This window comes from Manis pentadactyla, chromosome 8 (genome assembly GCF_030020395.1).
Source record: "Manis pentadactyla isolate mManPen7 chromosome 8, mManPen7.hap1, whole genome shotgun sequence".
NCBI classification, from domain to species: domain Eukaryota; kingdom Metazoa; phylum Chordata; class Mammalia; order Pholidota; family Manidae; genus Manis; species Manis pentadactyla.
The window spans coordinates 22,780,804-22,797,042 of NC_080026.1; the positions used below are offsets into that span (position 1 = coordinate 22,780,804).

At 38.6% G+C, this 16,239-nt stretch overlaps 1 protein-coding gene across 14 annotated transcripts in view; it reads left to right on the forward strand.

The window, feature by feature from the left end:
- Positions 1-3,003: 3,003 nt before the first annotated feature.
- ORC4 (origin recognition complex subunit 4) overlaps positions 3,004-16,239 on the forward strand; it is a 100,659-nt gene continuing 87,423 nt past the window's right edge. For 4 of the 14 annotated variants that reach the window (XM_057505620.1, XM_057505622.1, XM_036926978.2 and 1 more), the window contains exon 1: positions 3,948-4,063. Coding sequence is in view for 1 of the 14 variants with exons in the window: in XM_036926975.2 (XP_036782870.1) it covers positions 4,306-4,330 (25 nt within the window). In the remaining 13 variants the exon portion in view is untranslated. The other 10 variants (XM_057505623.1, XM_057505621.1, XM_036926981.2 and 7 more) reach the window with 10 other exon arrangements.

The window sequence follows — 16,239 nt, forward strand, 5'->3', positions numbered from 1 at the left end:
AATCACTTTTGTCAATTTGCATCCTAAAGAAGGATTAGGTGGGGTTTGTTCTTACTTATTTGCAGGATTTAATTTGATTAATAGAAAAAGTGAGAACAACAATAAAGATAAAGAAAAAAATTTTCATGGTAGTGAAGAAATTGTAGCAGGGAAGAAAGGATAAAAGAGGAAAGGGAAGGACTATCACATGGCAGTAAAGAAATTCAAATATGACTAATTCAAATATTACCAATCATGACAAACAACCAATAGGGTACTGTGCACTGGACACTGTGCTGTGAGGGATATGAATGTTAACTAGACAAAAATCTTTAGCCTTAAGCTGTTAATAAAACAAGACTCACAACTAAACATTTATAACAGAATAGGCATTCCTCTTATATATATATATATATATATACATATATATATATGGGTCCTTAATATAAAAGTAAGAGTATATTTATTAATTGGAAGTGTAAGAAAAAATAAATTTTAGGGAAAGCTGAAATAATTCTTGAAATAGCAATAATCACAATGATAAAAATCAGTACCTCAAAAAAAATTACTGAATTATAAACAGGCAAAATTATGGTTTAAAGCTATTCATCTTAATATTCTGGAAAATATTCCTCCATATAAAATCTTTGAGTGCTATACATAGAATTGTGCACAATAATTTCATTTCTGACAAAGGAAAATTAAGTAGTGTAGCATAGTGAATGTCAAGAGATGTGAGTTCTCTGGTCCAAGCTCTGCCCACTTCAGGCCTTGGAACATTGTAACCAAGTTCCTCAAGTTCTCTGAACTTCAGCAGTATGGAAAATGAAGAGTTGGGCAAAGTGACCTCCACAATACCATCTCATTGAAAATTACAATACAAAAAATACATCTTAATACTTAAAAACATAAGCCATAAGAAAAATACAAGGCTCTCTAAACATAAATCATTATCCAACTTCAAAGAAATCTGGAATTTTCAAACCATATAAGGTTACCCTGGGATGGGGGTATATAAAGGAATGTTTTCAAAGGAAAACAGAAATAAGAGTATGTAAAGGCATTACATTCAAGACTAAATTTGTACTCAGCTGCCTACTGAGCAACCACCACCCTAATTAGGTATATAATTCACTTTACTCAAAATTGCTTTCTTCACTAATTTCAACTTTCTATCTCTTATGTTAAGGTTGCTGAGGTATTAAGGTGAAGATAAGAAAACCTAGACGGACACAGATGGTAGGATTGCTGTTGGGAGAAAAACTTAAACTTGGCACAGATTACTGCTTAAGTGCACCAATTACACATCCGAGAAAGGTTAAGACACTGTTCACATTTGTAACAGAAAGGAGGGAAATAGACCATATTGTTTACTGCTACACACCTTTTTTCCCTTGTGTATAAATGTCTACTTTTGAACACAGTTGGTAATTAAAATTTTACAGAACAAGTTTCTACATATGTAATGCTTTTCTGCCACTAAAATACATTGTTTTGGCCTTATCATCAAGAAAATAAAAAATCAGAAGTATTATCATGTCTCCATAACACTTACGTCAAATATCTTTCTAGATTTATTTTTCTTCAATCCTTTTGTAGTTGATCAAACTGCTGTTTTCATATTGATTGCCAGTCTGATCACAAAATTGGGGCTTTACAAAAGAATATTTTTTGCTGACATAAATTATGGGATCAGAGATATCAATGCAGTAACAAAAAGGGTGTGTGTGTGTGTGTGTGTGTGTGTGTGTGTGTGTGTGTGAGAGTGTTTGTGTGTGTTTGTGTCTATGAATGTGTAAATCCATCTTCAACGAAAGGATAAATTTATGTATGAAACAAAATACCACTTTCCAATACAAGCCCGAGTGAAAGGCCTACGTCGGATATATACTTTCTACATTTGTGAAATAAAATACAGCACTGAATTTGAAAGCCATTCACTGAGAACAGACCATGTAAAAACAGAGAATAGTGATTTTTATCAAGATTGTTATTCTATAAACCTAATTCTGGAGTTATCTTTCAATTTATATCTAACTACAGTGAATAGACTGCAGCTTCACGATTTGACTCATAAAAACATATTTTAGAAATTTGTCTCCTTTCACATATAGTGAGCAATTTGGTTCAATACGAGAAGAGATGAAAAACTCATCTCAATTTACAACAGTAAATAAATAATTCAGTTAAAATTGAAAGTGGTACCAATCCAGTAAACTACTGATGGAGAGGTCTGGTCCTGCATGAAGCCAGAACAACATAAAGTTTTCAGTAGGGATTACTTGTTCGGACAAGTTACAAAGATTAGAAAAACACCCATATTAATTATGAAATAGCTGGTATTCTCATCTTATGGAAAATAAATATCAGGAACGTATGTGGGAAGAGACAACACCAGTGGTACTTAAACTTTAAGCATTTTAAGCTTTGAACTTTATATGATGATATATGAAACAAACATCTAAGAAAAAAAGCAGTAATACAAGTCAAAACCTGACCAAAGGCCTCTATCAACTAAAAATCTTAAATTTTCTATGCAAGTCAGAAAAAATGAAAAAAAGGAAAATTGAACAGAGAAAGCAAAACCCAGTTGAGTCTGTCCCAACACTTAAGTCAATATCCAAATCACATAGAGAACCAAAAAGGGGAAAACACTCAGGTCTACAAATGGATAAGCAGTTCCCATAACAATCCAGATCCCGACATTTTCCCACTCAGAAACAAATGCAGTGGAGCTTTTCCTAAGGAAAAAGGAAAAAAGCTATCCAAATGGATTTTTTTAAGTGACATCTAGAAAGTGCGGTTCTTTCTGTCTCTTTCCCTGGCGCCTCACTGGAGGAAGGAGGGGTTGTTTTTGTATTCTCCCCCATTGGAGCAAGACACAATCGGTTGTTAGCTGGAGGAGAGAAACCACTTTTGACAACAGCAAATAAAAATAAAAGTGCCCTTCCTCCGTGACAGGACGAACGCCCCCTCCACCCTGCCCACCCCCCAGTACCACCCCCTCTCCTCACCCCGAGCTCCACTGCGTATGTGGTGCTGTTGCCCCGGAGTTAAGTCAGAGCCAGAGGCAGGCGGCAGAGCCCCCGCAGACGCACTTACCTTTCCTGCCCCCCACTTCTGAGTGCCTTCCCCGGAGCTGAGGAGGATGACACAAAGGGTAATAAAGGGGGGAGTGGAGGCGGCGGCGGCGGAGCGCTGGGGCAGCGGCTGCTCCCGGGTGTAGTGAGACGTCTCCAGCCAGGGCCAAGCAGCGGCGGCAGAGCAGGGCTGTGTTGCTAAGAGGCTCTGGGCGCTTTCTCTCCCCGCACGGCCAGAGAGGAGGAGGGTGGGGGGTCGGGAGGGAGGCTCGTGGAGGGGTGAGGGGGTAGGAGTCGTGGATGGGGGTTTTCGAAGAATAAGAAACTCCTTCTCCTTCTCTCTCAGGCTCAATCCCCTTCTCAGGTCTCAGGGCTTGAGGGTGGGGGAAGGAACTCAGCCGCCTTCCCCCCCACCCTCCTCAATTCAAGGTTGAAGTGGGGTAAAATTAGTGTCCTGTCCCTTTAAAAATAGAAATAAAAGGTGCCCCCCCTCTGCCACTGCCTCTCTCTTCATCATCAGCTGCTGCTGCTGCTGGGGTCTCTCTGCTTGGGGGGGGAGGGGGGGCTCGGGTAGAAGAGACGGGAGGCACTCACTGCGCATGTCCCCCTCTGACGGGAGGCTGGTTGGTTGAAGACAGGAGGAGGGGGAGGGGAGGAAATGAGATGATTTCCCAGAAGGCTCCGAGGCGCTCGTGACCCGGAAGATATTGTAGCAGGGGGTAGTGGGGCGGGGGCGGAGAGTGGGAGGAAGTCACTACTCTTTAACACCACCAACCCCCTCCTTCCTCCTAAGGGAAAGTGGAGGAACGGAAGTGGGCGTGACGGAGGCGATAGGAGGTCACGTGCTTGGGCGGGAGGGGGCGGAGTGGGAGGGCGGTGCGTGCACGAGGCATGCTGGGAGTAGCGATGTGTCGTCGGCAGCTGCAGGTGAGGCTGAGCAGGCGACTCGGTGAGGGGAGCCTGTGAAGCGTTTCACGCGGTCTCTAGATCCCCGCTCTGGCCTGGTAAGGGCAGACTTTTCTGTGAGAGGTAACGTGGGATAGGCTAGCCACGGAACGAAGGCCAGCGGCACCAAGTGGTAAAAGGCGAGTCGGAAGGGGGCGGACGAAAGGCTGTGGAGACTGGGAATGCGGGGAGATGAGCAGGTTTGTCTAGGCCCGCATGCCAGAAACCGGGCGGGCTCCTTCTGTCTCGTGGCCTCCTTTTGAGCCTACGGACGAATTCCTGACGAGCTCAAAGAGTACTGATGCGACTAGATCTGTGGCGGGTTGGTGAGTACACCCGGGAGTGATGGGGAATGTGACCGTCCTCGTGTTAGAAATGGGAGTTGCGGAGCCTCAGCAAGATGACTGGTGACTGCTTCATCAGATCAGAGCAGGGGACATACCCAGGGAGAGAGACAAACTCCATGTGTGAATTTTGGTAACTTCTGGCATTACGTCTATTACTTATTAGATGTATTGGGTATTATGACCATCAGTCCTTTCTTCGCTACCCTCCTTGAAATTTTGGCGTGGCTTTGAGGAGGGACCAAGCTGGGAAGACGAGTGGAATTTCTCTCCCTGTCTTGGCGTTGTTGCTGTAACACAACGCCTCTGCCGGTTCTCAAAAGAGGTTATAGAATTGTGTAGTCCTGATAACAGTGTACCGGTTGATAGAAAAGGAATATCATTAAAATTTTCCCTTTCTGTAGTATAGATGAGAGATTTTTAAATGGGTATTTTGTTTTAAGTTTTTTTGGTTACCTCCCTCTAATTTAGAGCCTTTGGATTCCCAGATAAATGCTGCCTACATATTTTTGCTGGAAATGTTTCTCTCTTAAGATCAGAATTAATTCAAAATACTAAGAATTCATATATTTACATTAGTAAAGCTTTAATTTTAGTAAAATAGTACCATTTATTTTTTGCATTGTTTATACAATCTTAACTAAAATCATTCCAATTCTTCCTTTTGTAAAGGTACCTTGAAAGATTATCACCCATGTATGATTTCTTTTAAGACCGAGAATCTAAAATTAGTGTGTATTGTGTATTTTAAAATTTTATAAGAGGTTTGTAATTTTCAACTATCACTAAATTTACTAATTTTCTACCTTTTACCTCTTACATGTTTGGCAGTGGACTCTATATACATCATTGTCTAGTGCTTACTACTTTCTGCGTGTGCAGTAATCTTGTCAAATGGAATAAAACCTAGACTCCTTTGCCTTAAAATTTTGCTTACATTGAAACCAAATGATTATTATTTCATAACAAAAAAAGTTATAGCAAAGAATAGAAGTACTTTAGATAACAATTTAAAAATCATTTTAATGGGAAAATACTAAATAGGCAAAAATGTGCACAAATTATGCATATTCAGTGTAATGAATAATTATAAAATGAACAATCTGTAATCTACTTCTAAAGTCAAGAACTAGAACAGTGTTGGCGCCTAACACATACTCTTCTCCCCATTCCATTCTTAATCATTTCTCCCTCCTCACCATTTCCAGAATTAACACTCACTGAATATTTCTGTTAATTATATATTTTCTTCTTTCAAGTATTTTTTTATCCATCTATGTCAGCATTCCAAAATAATATAGATTAGTTTTGCCTCTGTTACCTGTAAATAAATGAGTTATACATTATGTGTAATTTTTCTCTCATGTTGCAAATATTAAACCATTTGAATATTTAGCTTTACTTCGTACGCATTCACTCCTGTACAGTAATGTCTGTAGTATAGTATGTATAATGTAGTAAGGCCTTTTATGAATAAAGAACAATTAATTTAACTGCCCATCATCATTAATGGCCATTTGGACTGTGTCCAATTTTTAAGCAATTATGAACAATGCTATTATGAATGTTCTTATACACATAATTTTATACACATAACATGCATTTTTTTCTAATTTTGGTATCATTAATCAACAATTACATGAGGAACATTATGATCATTAGACTGCCCCCATCATCAATTCCCCACCATATACCCCATTACAATCACTGTCCATCAGTATACTAAGATGCTATAGAATCACTACTTGTCTTCTGTGTTGTACAACCCTCCGTGTGCCCCCACCTGCATTATGTCTGCTAATCGTAATGCCCCTTTTCCCTCTTGTCCCTCCCTTCCCACCCATCCTCCCCAGTCCATTTCCCTTTGGTAACGGCTAGTCCATTCTTGGGTTCTGAGAGTCTACTGCTGTTCTGTTCCTTTAGTTTTTTTCTTACACTCCATATATGAGTGAAATCATTTGATATTTGTCTTTTTCTGTCTGGCTTATTTCACTGAGCATAATACCCTCTAGCTCCATCCATGTTGTTGCAAATGGTAGGATTTGTTTTCTTCTTACGGCTGAATTATATTCCATTGTGTATATGTACCACATCTTCTTTATCCATTCATCTACTGATGGACACTTAGGTTGCTTCCATTTCTTGGCTATTGTTAATAGTGCTGCGATAAACAAAGGAGTGTATATGTCTTTTTCAAACTGGGGTGCTGCATTCTTAGGGTAAATTCCTAGGAGTGGAATTCCTGGGTTAAACGTATTTCTATTTTTAGTTTTTTGAGGAATCTCCATACTGCTTTCCATAATGGTTGAAATAATTTACATTCCCACCAGCAGTGTAGGAGGGTTCCCCTTTCCCCACATCCTCACCAAAATTTATTGTTGTCTTTTCATGGTGGCCATCCTTACTGGTGTGAGGTGATATCTCATTGTGGTTTCAATTTGGATTTTTCTGATGATTAGCGATGTGGAGCATCTTCTCGTGTGCCTGTTGGCCATCTGAATTTCTTCTTTGGAGAAGTGTCTGTTCAGATTACCTGCCCATTTTTTAATTGGATGATTTGCTTTTTGGTTGTTGAGGTGCATGAGCTCTTCATATATTTTGGATGTTAACCCTTTATCAGATATGTTATTTATGAATATATTTTCCCATACTGTAGGATGTCGTTTTGTTCTATTGATGGTGTCCTTTGCTGTACAGAAGCTTTTCAGCTTGATATAGTCCCACCTGTTCATTTTTGCTTTTGTTTCCCTTGCCCAGGGAGATATGTTCATGAAGAAATCACTCATGTTTATGTCCATGAGATTTTTGCCTATGTTTTTTTCTAAGAGTGTTATGGTTTCATAACTTACATTCAGGTCTTTGATCCATTTCGAATTTACTTTTGTGTATGGGGTTAGACAATGATCCAGTTTTATTCTCTTATATGTAGCTGTCCAGTTTTGCCAGCCCCATCTGTTGAAGAGACTGTCATTTCCCCATTATATGCCCATGGCTCCTTTATCAAATATTAATTGACCATATATGTTTGGGTTAATGTCTGGAGTCTCTAATCTGTTCCACTGGTCTGTGGCTCTGTTCTTGTGCCAATACCTTGTCTTGATTACTGTGGCTTTATAGTAGAGCTTGAAGTTGGGAAGCAAGATCCCTTCTGCTTTATTCTTCCTTCTAAGGATTGCTTTGGCTATTCAGGGTCTTTTGTGGTCCATATGAATTTTTGAACTATTTGTTCTAGTTCATTGAAGAATGCTGTTTGTACTTTAATAGGAATTGTGTTGAATCTGTAAATTGTTTTAGGCAGGACGACCATTGTGACAATATTAATTCTTCCTAACCAAGAGCATCGGATGAGTTTTCATTTGTTAGTGTTCTCTTTAATTTCTCTTGAGTGTCTTGTAGTTTTCAGGGTATAGGTCTTTCACTTCCTTTGTTATGTTTTTTCCTAGGTATTTTATTCTTTTTGATGCAGTTGTGAATGGGATTGTTTTCCTGATTTCTCTTTCTGCTAGTTCATCGTTAGTGTATAGGAAAGCAATCGATTTCTGTGTGTTAATTTTGTATGCTGCAACTTTGCTGTATTCCGATATCAGTTCTAGTAGTTTTGGAATGGAGTTTTTAGGGTTTTTAATGTATAATATCATATCATCTGCAAATAGTGACAGTTTGACTACTTCTTTACCAATTTGGATGCCTTGTATTTCTTTGTTTTGTCTGATTGCCGTGGCTAGGACCTCCAGTACTGTGTTCAATAACCGTGGGGAGAGTGGGCATCCCTGTCTTGTTCCCAATCTTAGGTGAAAAGCTTTCTTCTCACTGTTAAGTGTGATGTTGACTGTGAGTTTGTCATATATGGCCTTTATTATGTTGAGGTACTTGCCCTCTATGCCCATTTTGTTGAGAGTTTTTATCATGAGTGGATGCTGAATTTTATCAAATGCTTTTTCAGTATCTATGGAGATGATCATGTGGTTTTGTCCTTTTTGTTTATGTGGTGGATGATATTAATGGATTTTCAAATGTTGTACCATCCTTGCATCCCTGAGATGAATCCCACTTGGTCATGGTGTATGATCCTCAATGCATTTTTGAATTCAGTTTGCTAATATTTTGTTGAGTATTTTTGCATCTATGTTCATCAGGGATATTGGTCTGTAGTTTTCTTTTTTTATGTTGTCTTTGCCTAGTTTTGGTATTAGAGTGATGCTGGCTTCATAGAATGAGTTTGGAAATATTCCCTCCTCTTCTATTTTTTGGAAATCTCTAAGGAGGATGGGTATTATGTCTTCTCTATATTTCTGATAATATTCTGAGGTGAATTCATCTGGGTTGGAGATTTTGTTCTTAGGTAGTTTTTTTTATTACAGATTCTGTTTCGTTGTTGGTAATTGGTCTGTTTAGATTTTCTGTTTCTTCTTTTTCAGTCTTGGAAGGTTTTATTTTTCTATGAAGTCCATTCCTTTAGGTTATCCAGCTTGTTAGCATATAGATTTCCATATTATTCTCTAATATTCTTTGTATTTCTGTGCAGTCCCATGTGATTTTTCCTTTCTCATTTCTGATTCTATTTATGTGTGTAGATTCTCTTTCTCTCTTAAAAATAAGTCTAGCTAGGAGTTTATCTATTTTGTTTATTTTCTCAAAGATCCAGGTCTTGGTTTCATTGCCTTTTTCTATTGTTTTATTCTTCTCAATTTTATTTATTTCTTCTTTGATCTTTATTTTGTCCCTCCTTCTGGTGACTTTGGGCCTCATTTGTTCTTCTTTTCCCAATTTCAATAATTGTAAGTTTAAACTATTCATTTTGTATTGTTCTTCTTTCTTTGAATAGGCCTGGATTGCTATATACTTTCCTCTTAGAACTGTCTTCGCTGTGTCCCACAGGAGTTGGGGCTTTGTGTTGTTGTTGTCATTTGTCTCCATATATTGCTTGATCTCTGTTTTAATTTGGTCATTGATCCATTGATTATTTAGGAGCATGTTGTTAAGCCTCCATTTGTTTGTGAGCCTTTTTGTTTTCTTTCTGCAACTTATTTCTAGTGTTAAACCTTTGGGATCTAAGAAGTTGGTTGGTATTATTTCAATCTTTTTGAATTTACTGAGGCTCTTTTTGTAGTCTAGATTTGGTCTATTCTGGAAAATGTTCCATGTGCACTTGAAAAGAATGTGTATCCTGCTGCTTTTGGGTGTAGAGTTCTGTAGGTGTCTGTTAGGTCCATCTGTTCTAGTGTGTTGTTCAGTGCCTCTGTCCTTACTTATTTTCTGTCTGTTTGATCTGTCCTTTGGAGTGAGTGGTGTGTTGAAGTCTCCTAAAATGAATACATTGCATTCTATTTCCTCCTTTAATTCTGTTATTATTTGTTTCACATATGTCGGTGCTCCTGTGTTGGTGCATATGTATTTATAATGGTTATATCCTCTTGTTGGACTGACCCCTTTATCATTATGTAATGTCCTTCTTTATCTCTTGTTACTTTCATTGTTTTGAAGTCTATTTTGTATGATAAAAGTACTGCAACACAACATCTTTTTCTCCCTATTTGCACGAAGTATCTTTTTCCATCCCTTCAATTTTAGTTTGTGTATGTCTTTAGGTTTGAGGTGAGTCTCTTGTAGGCACCATATAGATGGGTCTTGCTTTTTTATCAGTGCTATTACTCTGTGTCTTTTGATTGGTGCATTCATTCCATTTACATTTGGGTGATTATTGAAAGATGTGTACTTATTGCCATTGCAGGCTTTGGGTTCGTGGTTATCAACGGTTCAAGGGTAGCTTCTTTACTATCTAACCATCTAACTTAACTCTCTTATTAAGCTATTATAAACACAGTTTAATGATTGATTCTCTCCCTTCTGATTCTTCTTCCTCCATTCTTTATATGTTAGGTGTTTTATTCTGTACTCTTTTGTGTTTCCTTTGACGGTTTTTTGTGGATAGTTGATTTTAGTTTTTGCCTTTAGTTAGTATTTGGTTGGTCTGCTTTGTTTGCTGTTATTTTATTTTCTTTGGTGACATCTCTTTAGCCTTATCAATGTTTCCATCTAGAGCAGTCCCTTTAAAATACCCTGTAGAGGTGGTTTGTGGGAGGCAAATTCCCTCAACTTTTGCCTATCTGGAAATTGTTTAATCCCTCCTTCAAATGTAAATCATAATATTGCTGGGTACAGTATTCTTGTTTCAAGGCCCTTCTGTTTCATTGCATTAACTAATCATGCCATTCTCTTCTGGCCTTTAAGGTTTCTTTTGAGAAGTCTGATGATAGCCTGATGGGTTTTCCTTTGTAGGTGATCTTTTTTCTCTCTCTGGCTGCCTTTAATACTCTGTCCTTTTCTTTGATCTTTGCCAGTTTAATTATTATATGTTTTGGTGTTGTCTTCTGTGAATCCCTTGTGTTGGGATATCTGTGGGCTTCCATGGTCTGAGAGACTATTTCCTTCCCCAGCTTGGGGAAGTTTTCAGCAGTTATTTCTTCAAAGACACTTTCTATCCCTTTTTCTCACTCCTTCTTCTTCTGGTACCTCTATAATGCAAATATTGTTCTGTTTGGATTGGTCACACAGTACTCTTAATATTCTTTCATTCCTAGGGATCCTTTTATCTCTCTCTGCCTCAGCTTCTCTGTATTCCTGTTCTTTGATTTCTATTCCATTAACAGTCTCTTACACCTCATCCACTCTGCTCTTAAGACCTTCTATTGATGGTTTCATTTCTGTTATCTCCCTTCAGACTTCATCCCTTAGCTCTTGCATATTTCTGTGCAGGTCCATCAGCATGATTATGACTTTTAATTTGAATTCTTTTTCAGGAATATTGGTTTTATCTATCTCCCCAGGCCATCTCGCTCAGGTTGTCTGAGTGATTTTTGACTGGACCAGAATCTTCTTCCTTTTCATGGCGTTAGAAGTGGTCGCAGGCAGGTGACGCATGTTTCATTTGGGAGAACAAAGATTGTTCCTGCTTGCTGGTCTTGCCCTTCTCTGCTGCCTGTCTTGGTTACTCGCACACAGGGAGCAGTCTGTGGGATAATCTCCTGAGCTGCCGTGTGCGTGGCAGCCCTCGGGATAGCCTAGAGCCCTGCGGGGGTTTGCAGACGCGCCTTGTGTGTTCTCCTACATGAATGGTGCCCCTTTGTGCCTTCCGGACCTTGCTCCGGCTTCTGCTGCCTGTGCCATTTACCCACACACGGGGATCAGTCTCTGGGATACTCTCCTGAGCTGCCGTGGGCGGGCCGGCCCTCCGCATAGCCTAGGGCCCTGCAGGGGGTTGCAGCTGCACTGGTTGTTTTCTTCTGAGAGAACGGCGCCCCTTCCTGTCTTGCGGACTTTGCTTTGACTTCTGCTGCCTGTGTCATTTACCCACAACCAGTAGCAGTCTCTGGGATAATCTCCTGATCTGTCCTGGCTGGGATGGCCCTCGGGATACCCTAGGCTCTTGCTGGGGGCGGTCACAGATGCACCGGGTGTGTTCTCCTGCAAGAATGGCGCCCCTTTGTGCCTTCTGGACCTTGCTCTGGCTTCCTCTGCCTGTGCTGGGCAACTGTATGGCAGCGGCAGCCTCTGGGTCTGTTCCAGTTAGCTGCGCACTGGGATAAGACTCTGTGTGGTTCCGGTGGGCGGGCTGTTCTCCAGCTGCTCTGCAGCTGTGGTGGGTTAGCCGGTTTGCTTGCAGCACTGGCCGAGGAGAATGAATGGCAGGTTGCTATCACCGTGAGGGACCTCGGAGTTGTGTTGCCACCCAGAGGGTTAGGGCGCCTCAAGTTCCTCAAGATTTCCAACCTACTGGGCTGAGTGTGCTGGGACGATTTTGTCCAGCTGTTAAGCCCTTTTCCCTTTAAGACTTTTAAAAAGCGCCTGCTTTTCTTTTGTCCCAGGGAAGCCGGCGTGGGGACCCACTTGCAGTCTCCTTCTCGGATTTTACTTTTCCTTTTCTCTAATATCCATTACACCATGCAATGTGTGTCTGTACTCCTGATGCAGATTACTTGGACTGGTTATTTAGTAGTCCTGTGCATCCACTCCCTCCCCATTCTGATTCTTTTCCTCCTGTTGGTGAGCTGGGTTGGGGGGAGTGCTTGGGTCCCTTCGGGTCATGGCTTTGTATCTTACCCTTTTAATGAGATGCTGAGTTCCTGCGGATGTAGATGTACCCTGACTGTTGTACTGTATCTTCTGGTCTCTCTTTTAGAAATAGTTATATGTGTTGTATTTTCAAAAATATATATGGTTTTGGGAGGAGATTTCTGCCACCCTACTCATGCTCCCATCTTGCCTCTTGTCACAGAAACATGCATTTTGTAGAGAGTAAATTATGCGAAACATTTCCAAAGTGACTATCAATTTATATTCCCACCGGTGGTATATGATCAATCCCTTTTTTATAGTCTCACCCACAGTTGATTTTTGTTTTTGTTTTTGCCAACCTGATGAATCTAGCTTTATATTATTGAGTTGCAGTGCCCTGGTTATTAATGAAATTGAGTTTTTAAAAAATGTACTGGCTGTTTGGATTTCCTCTTTGAATTGTCTTTTTCAGTCTTTTGTGCAATTTTTCTATTAGGTTGTCCATATTTCACTTTAAGATTTGAGCAGAGTGGTAAATATCTTTGTGCTTGGAGCATTTCTCACTCCCTAAATAATTCTGTGTCCATTTAATTCCTTACTGGCTTTTAACTACTATTGTTATTTGAATTTTATTTGTAATTTTAATGCCAGGAAAAAGAATGTATTAGTGTGGTATCCAGTACAGCAGCCACAGGCTGCATGTGATTGTTGAACACTTGAAGTGTGCCTACTCTTACTGAGGAAGTGAATTTTTAATTTTATGTAGTCTTAATTTTAATTTCAAAATCCGTGGTTCTATTGTTGGAAAACCCTTAAGTATATTTGGAACAACTTGGGTATGTAAATTTACTGTCTCAACTGTAAACTTTATGAAAGTAAAAATCTAGAATTTCTGATGACAGTTTAAATTGTCATGTTCTGGAAATGTCAGATAAACATCAGATTTCTAAGACTTAGTAGGAAAACAAAGTAAAATAGTTAAACTTTTTATTATGATTGCAATGTAATATAATAACTTAATTTCACCTTGTTTTACTTTTTTCTATGTGGGTACTAGAAAATTTTTATTTACATTTATGGGTGGTATTGTATTTCTTTTGGACGACACTATTCTTTACCAATATCGAGTTATATATTTCTACATATTTACCATTGTTAGTTCTTTCTTTATTCTTGTATCTACCAGTTTTCTTTGGGGATCTTTTTCCTTTTGCTTGAGTACACTCCTTAGAACTTTAATGCAGGTATGATGATGGCCAGTTCCCTTAATGTTGTATTTAACTGTATTTTGTCTTTGTTTCACCTTTAGTCTTGAGGAATGTTTTGGGGCTATTAAATTACAGGATTATGGTTGTTTTTCAGCACCTGGAAGGTAACATCACACTACTTTTTCTTTGCTTCCGTTATTAGTTTTGAGAAGTCAGCTGCCAATGTAATTCTTGCTGCTTTGAAAGAAATCTGTCTTTAAAAAATTCTTTTTGCGTCAGGTTTTCTGCCATTTTTGTCATGATTTTGTGTTGCATTCTTTTTCTGTTTTGGGTTCACTGAGATTTCTTGAATCTGTGAATCAGTGGGTTTTTTAGGAATATATTGCCTGTGTTCATTCTTACTGTTTCTAGCTACCTACTAAAAATAAGAATTGTGGCTTTTATTGGCATTATACTTATAGTTAATTTTTTGTTTATAGTTAGTTATTTTGACTATTTCAGTTTCTAAATTTTTTATGGGTCTGTTTCTGCTAGTTCATGATGTTTTTTTCTTGTGTGCTGGTTGTTATATTTGAGAAATTACAGGACTGTTTAAGGCCAAGGATAATGATACCTTTCTCAAGAAGGCATGTTTTCCTAGGAAAGATGCTTTGTGATGCTAGCAGTATCAAGTCACTTAGTTCATTTTCAAGACTTGGGTTTCTTTTATACACATGACATTAAGCAGGACCTCAAGTCATATGAGTTCTATTTTACCTCCAATTCTCCCTTATTTTTATGATGTCTCTAAGATCTCAACTTAAATTGGGGGATGATTTATTTGAGTTCCCACGTTAGGTGGGCCCTGTGCTTTGACTTCTTTTCCCATAGCCCAGCAAAGCCACCACTAGCTCAGCCTTTCTTCTTTCTTGGCTTTTCTGTCTGGACAGGCAAAAGGACTAAGGAGAAAGCAACTGGGTGTGTGTGGTTTATTTTTCCTGTTTACCTTCTCCTAGATTTTGGCATGTGATTTCATTTTGCCTTTTTTGTTTTATTTTTATTATGAAGTTTTTTGTTGGCTTCAGCAGGAGGATTTATCTGAGCTGCTTGTTACCATGACTTGAATTCTTTTTCTCATTCTTTTTAATTTTTGAGATTTGATTTCAAGATCTTTCTGCTTCTAGCCAAAATTATGTGTTTTAACTTAATTCATACATGAGTTTAAGTTTTTAAATCATATTGATCTCTACAGTATTAGAAGCTAAGTTAAAATTGAGAAAGAATTTTCAAGTATCTTCTCTTTTTTAAGTTAGTAGTTTCAAATGTAAAAGAGCGCCTACTTGAAGCATCAATTACTTCTACATGGCTTATTATTAAAAACAGCTCATACCAATTTATCACAGTTTCCGTTCTCTATAATATTGCCAGTCAGAGTTGCTCCATGGCAAACCAAAAATGGTTGGGCCTTTCTCTCCTCATCTTGTCCAGGCCCAGGAAGGCTGTGATGTTGGATAAGGTGACTGTTACCTATCTCCCTTCTCTAGGGGCAGATACTTTCAAAACTTCTTTTTGATTAATTTGGATTTTCACCTCCATTATCTAAATTACATATTGCTACCCCTTGATTCTTCTTTTTAGGCATTATCTGTTGACTTCTCCTATGGATGATGTAAATTTAGATTTTTTTTTCCCAGAGATACTCCAACCACTCTCCCGTTGCTCCACTGATACCTTAATTTTTAGTAAATAACCATTTAGTGACTGTATAATTTTGCAGTATTTATCATTAATTTAGTCCCAGACTATTTGCTTGATGTCAGAAGTATCAACATTTTTTAAAAATTACTTCAGCCATCATTGGGCGATTTCACCTAGTATATTCTGATCTTCAGTTTAGGCTGGCTGCTGGATGTAGCTGTCCTTCATGCAACCTGTATTCTGTGGTGGATCCTCTGCTTCCTATATCCATCCCATGTAATCCTTTGTCTTGTATACTTATTTTGTTTGGGCACAGTCTCCACTGAGTGGCAAGTTTTGAGGTACTAGTTTTCATGTAAATGTCTTTCCTGTTAGTTTGGGTGTAGAATTTAAAGTTGAAATGTTTTTTTTTTTCAGAATTATGGAGGTCTTCTTAGTGTCTTATAAGAAATCTGAAGCCATTCTTATTTTTAACACTTGGCAGTTCACTTTTTTCTCCCCTATGGAAGCTTCTGCAACCTTTTTGTTTGAAGCTTACAGTCTTTTCTTATTGTATCCAGTGTTCTGAAATATCACAGTGATGTGAAGTGACTTAACTATAAGTCTATAGCATCTACTTTTCTGTGCATTTCATGGGTTCTTACAGATTGGTATCCCTCAGAAAGTTTCTGGTACTTTTTCTGTAATTTCCTTGCCTCTGTGTTTTTGGTTCTGGAACTGCAATTAGACATTGTACTCATGGACTGTTTCTTTTCTCCCATTTTTCAACTTTTTCCAGTTTTGATTTTTCAAATCTTTGAGATTTTCACTTTTGCTATCATCTTTTAAATTTCCAATACCATTTTTGTATGGCGTTGTATTTTTCTCTTTATGGATAATTAAATTTTTGTTTTGAAGTTTACTTCTCCCTGCTTACTCTATTTTCTCTTAAGTTACTCTTTCTGTTAGCAT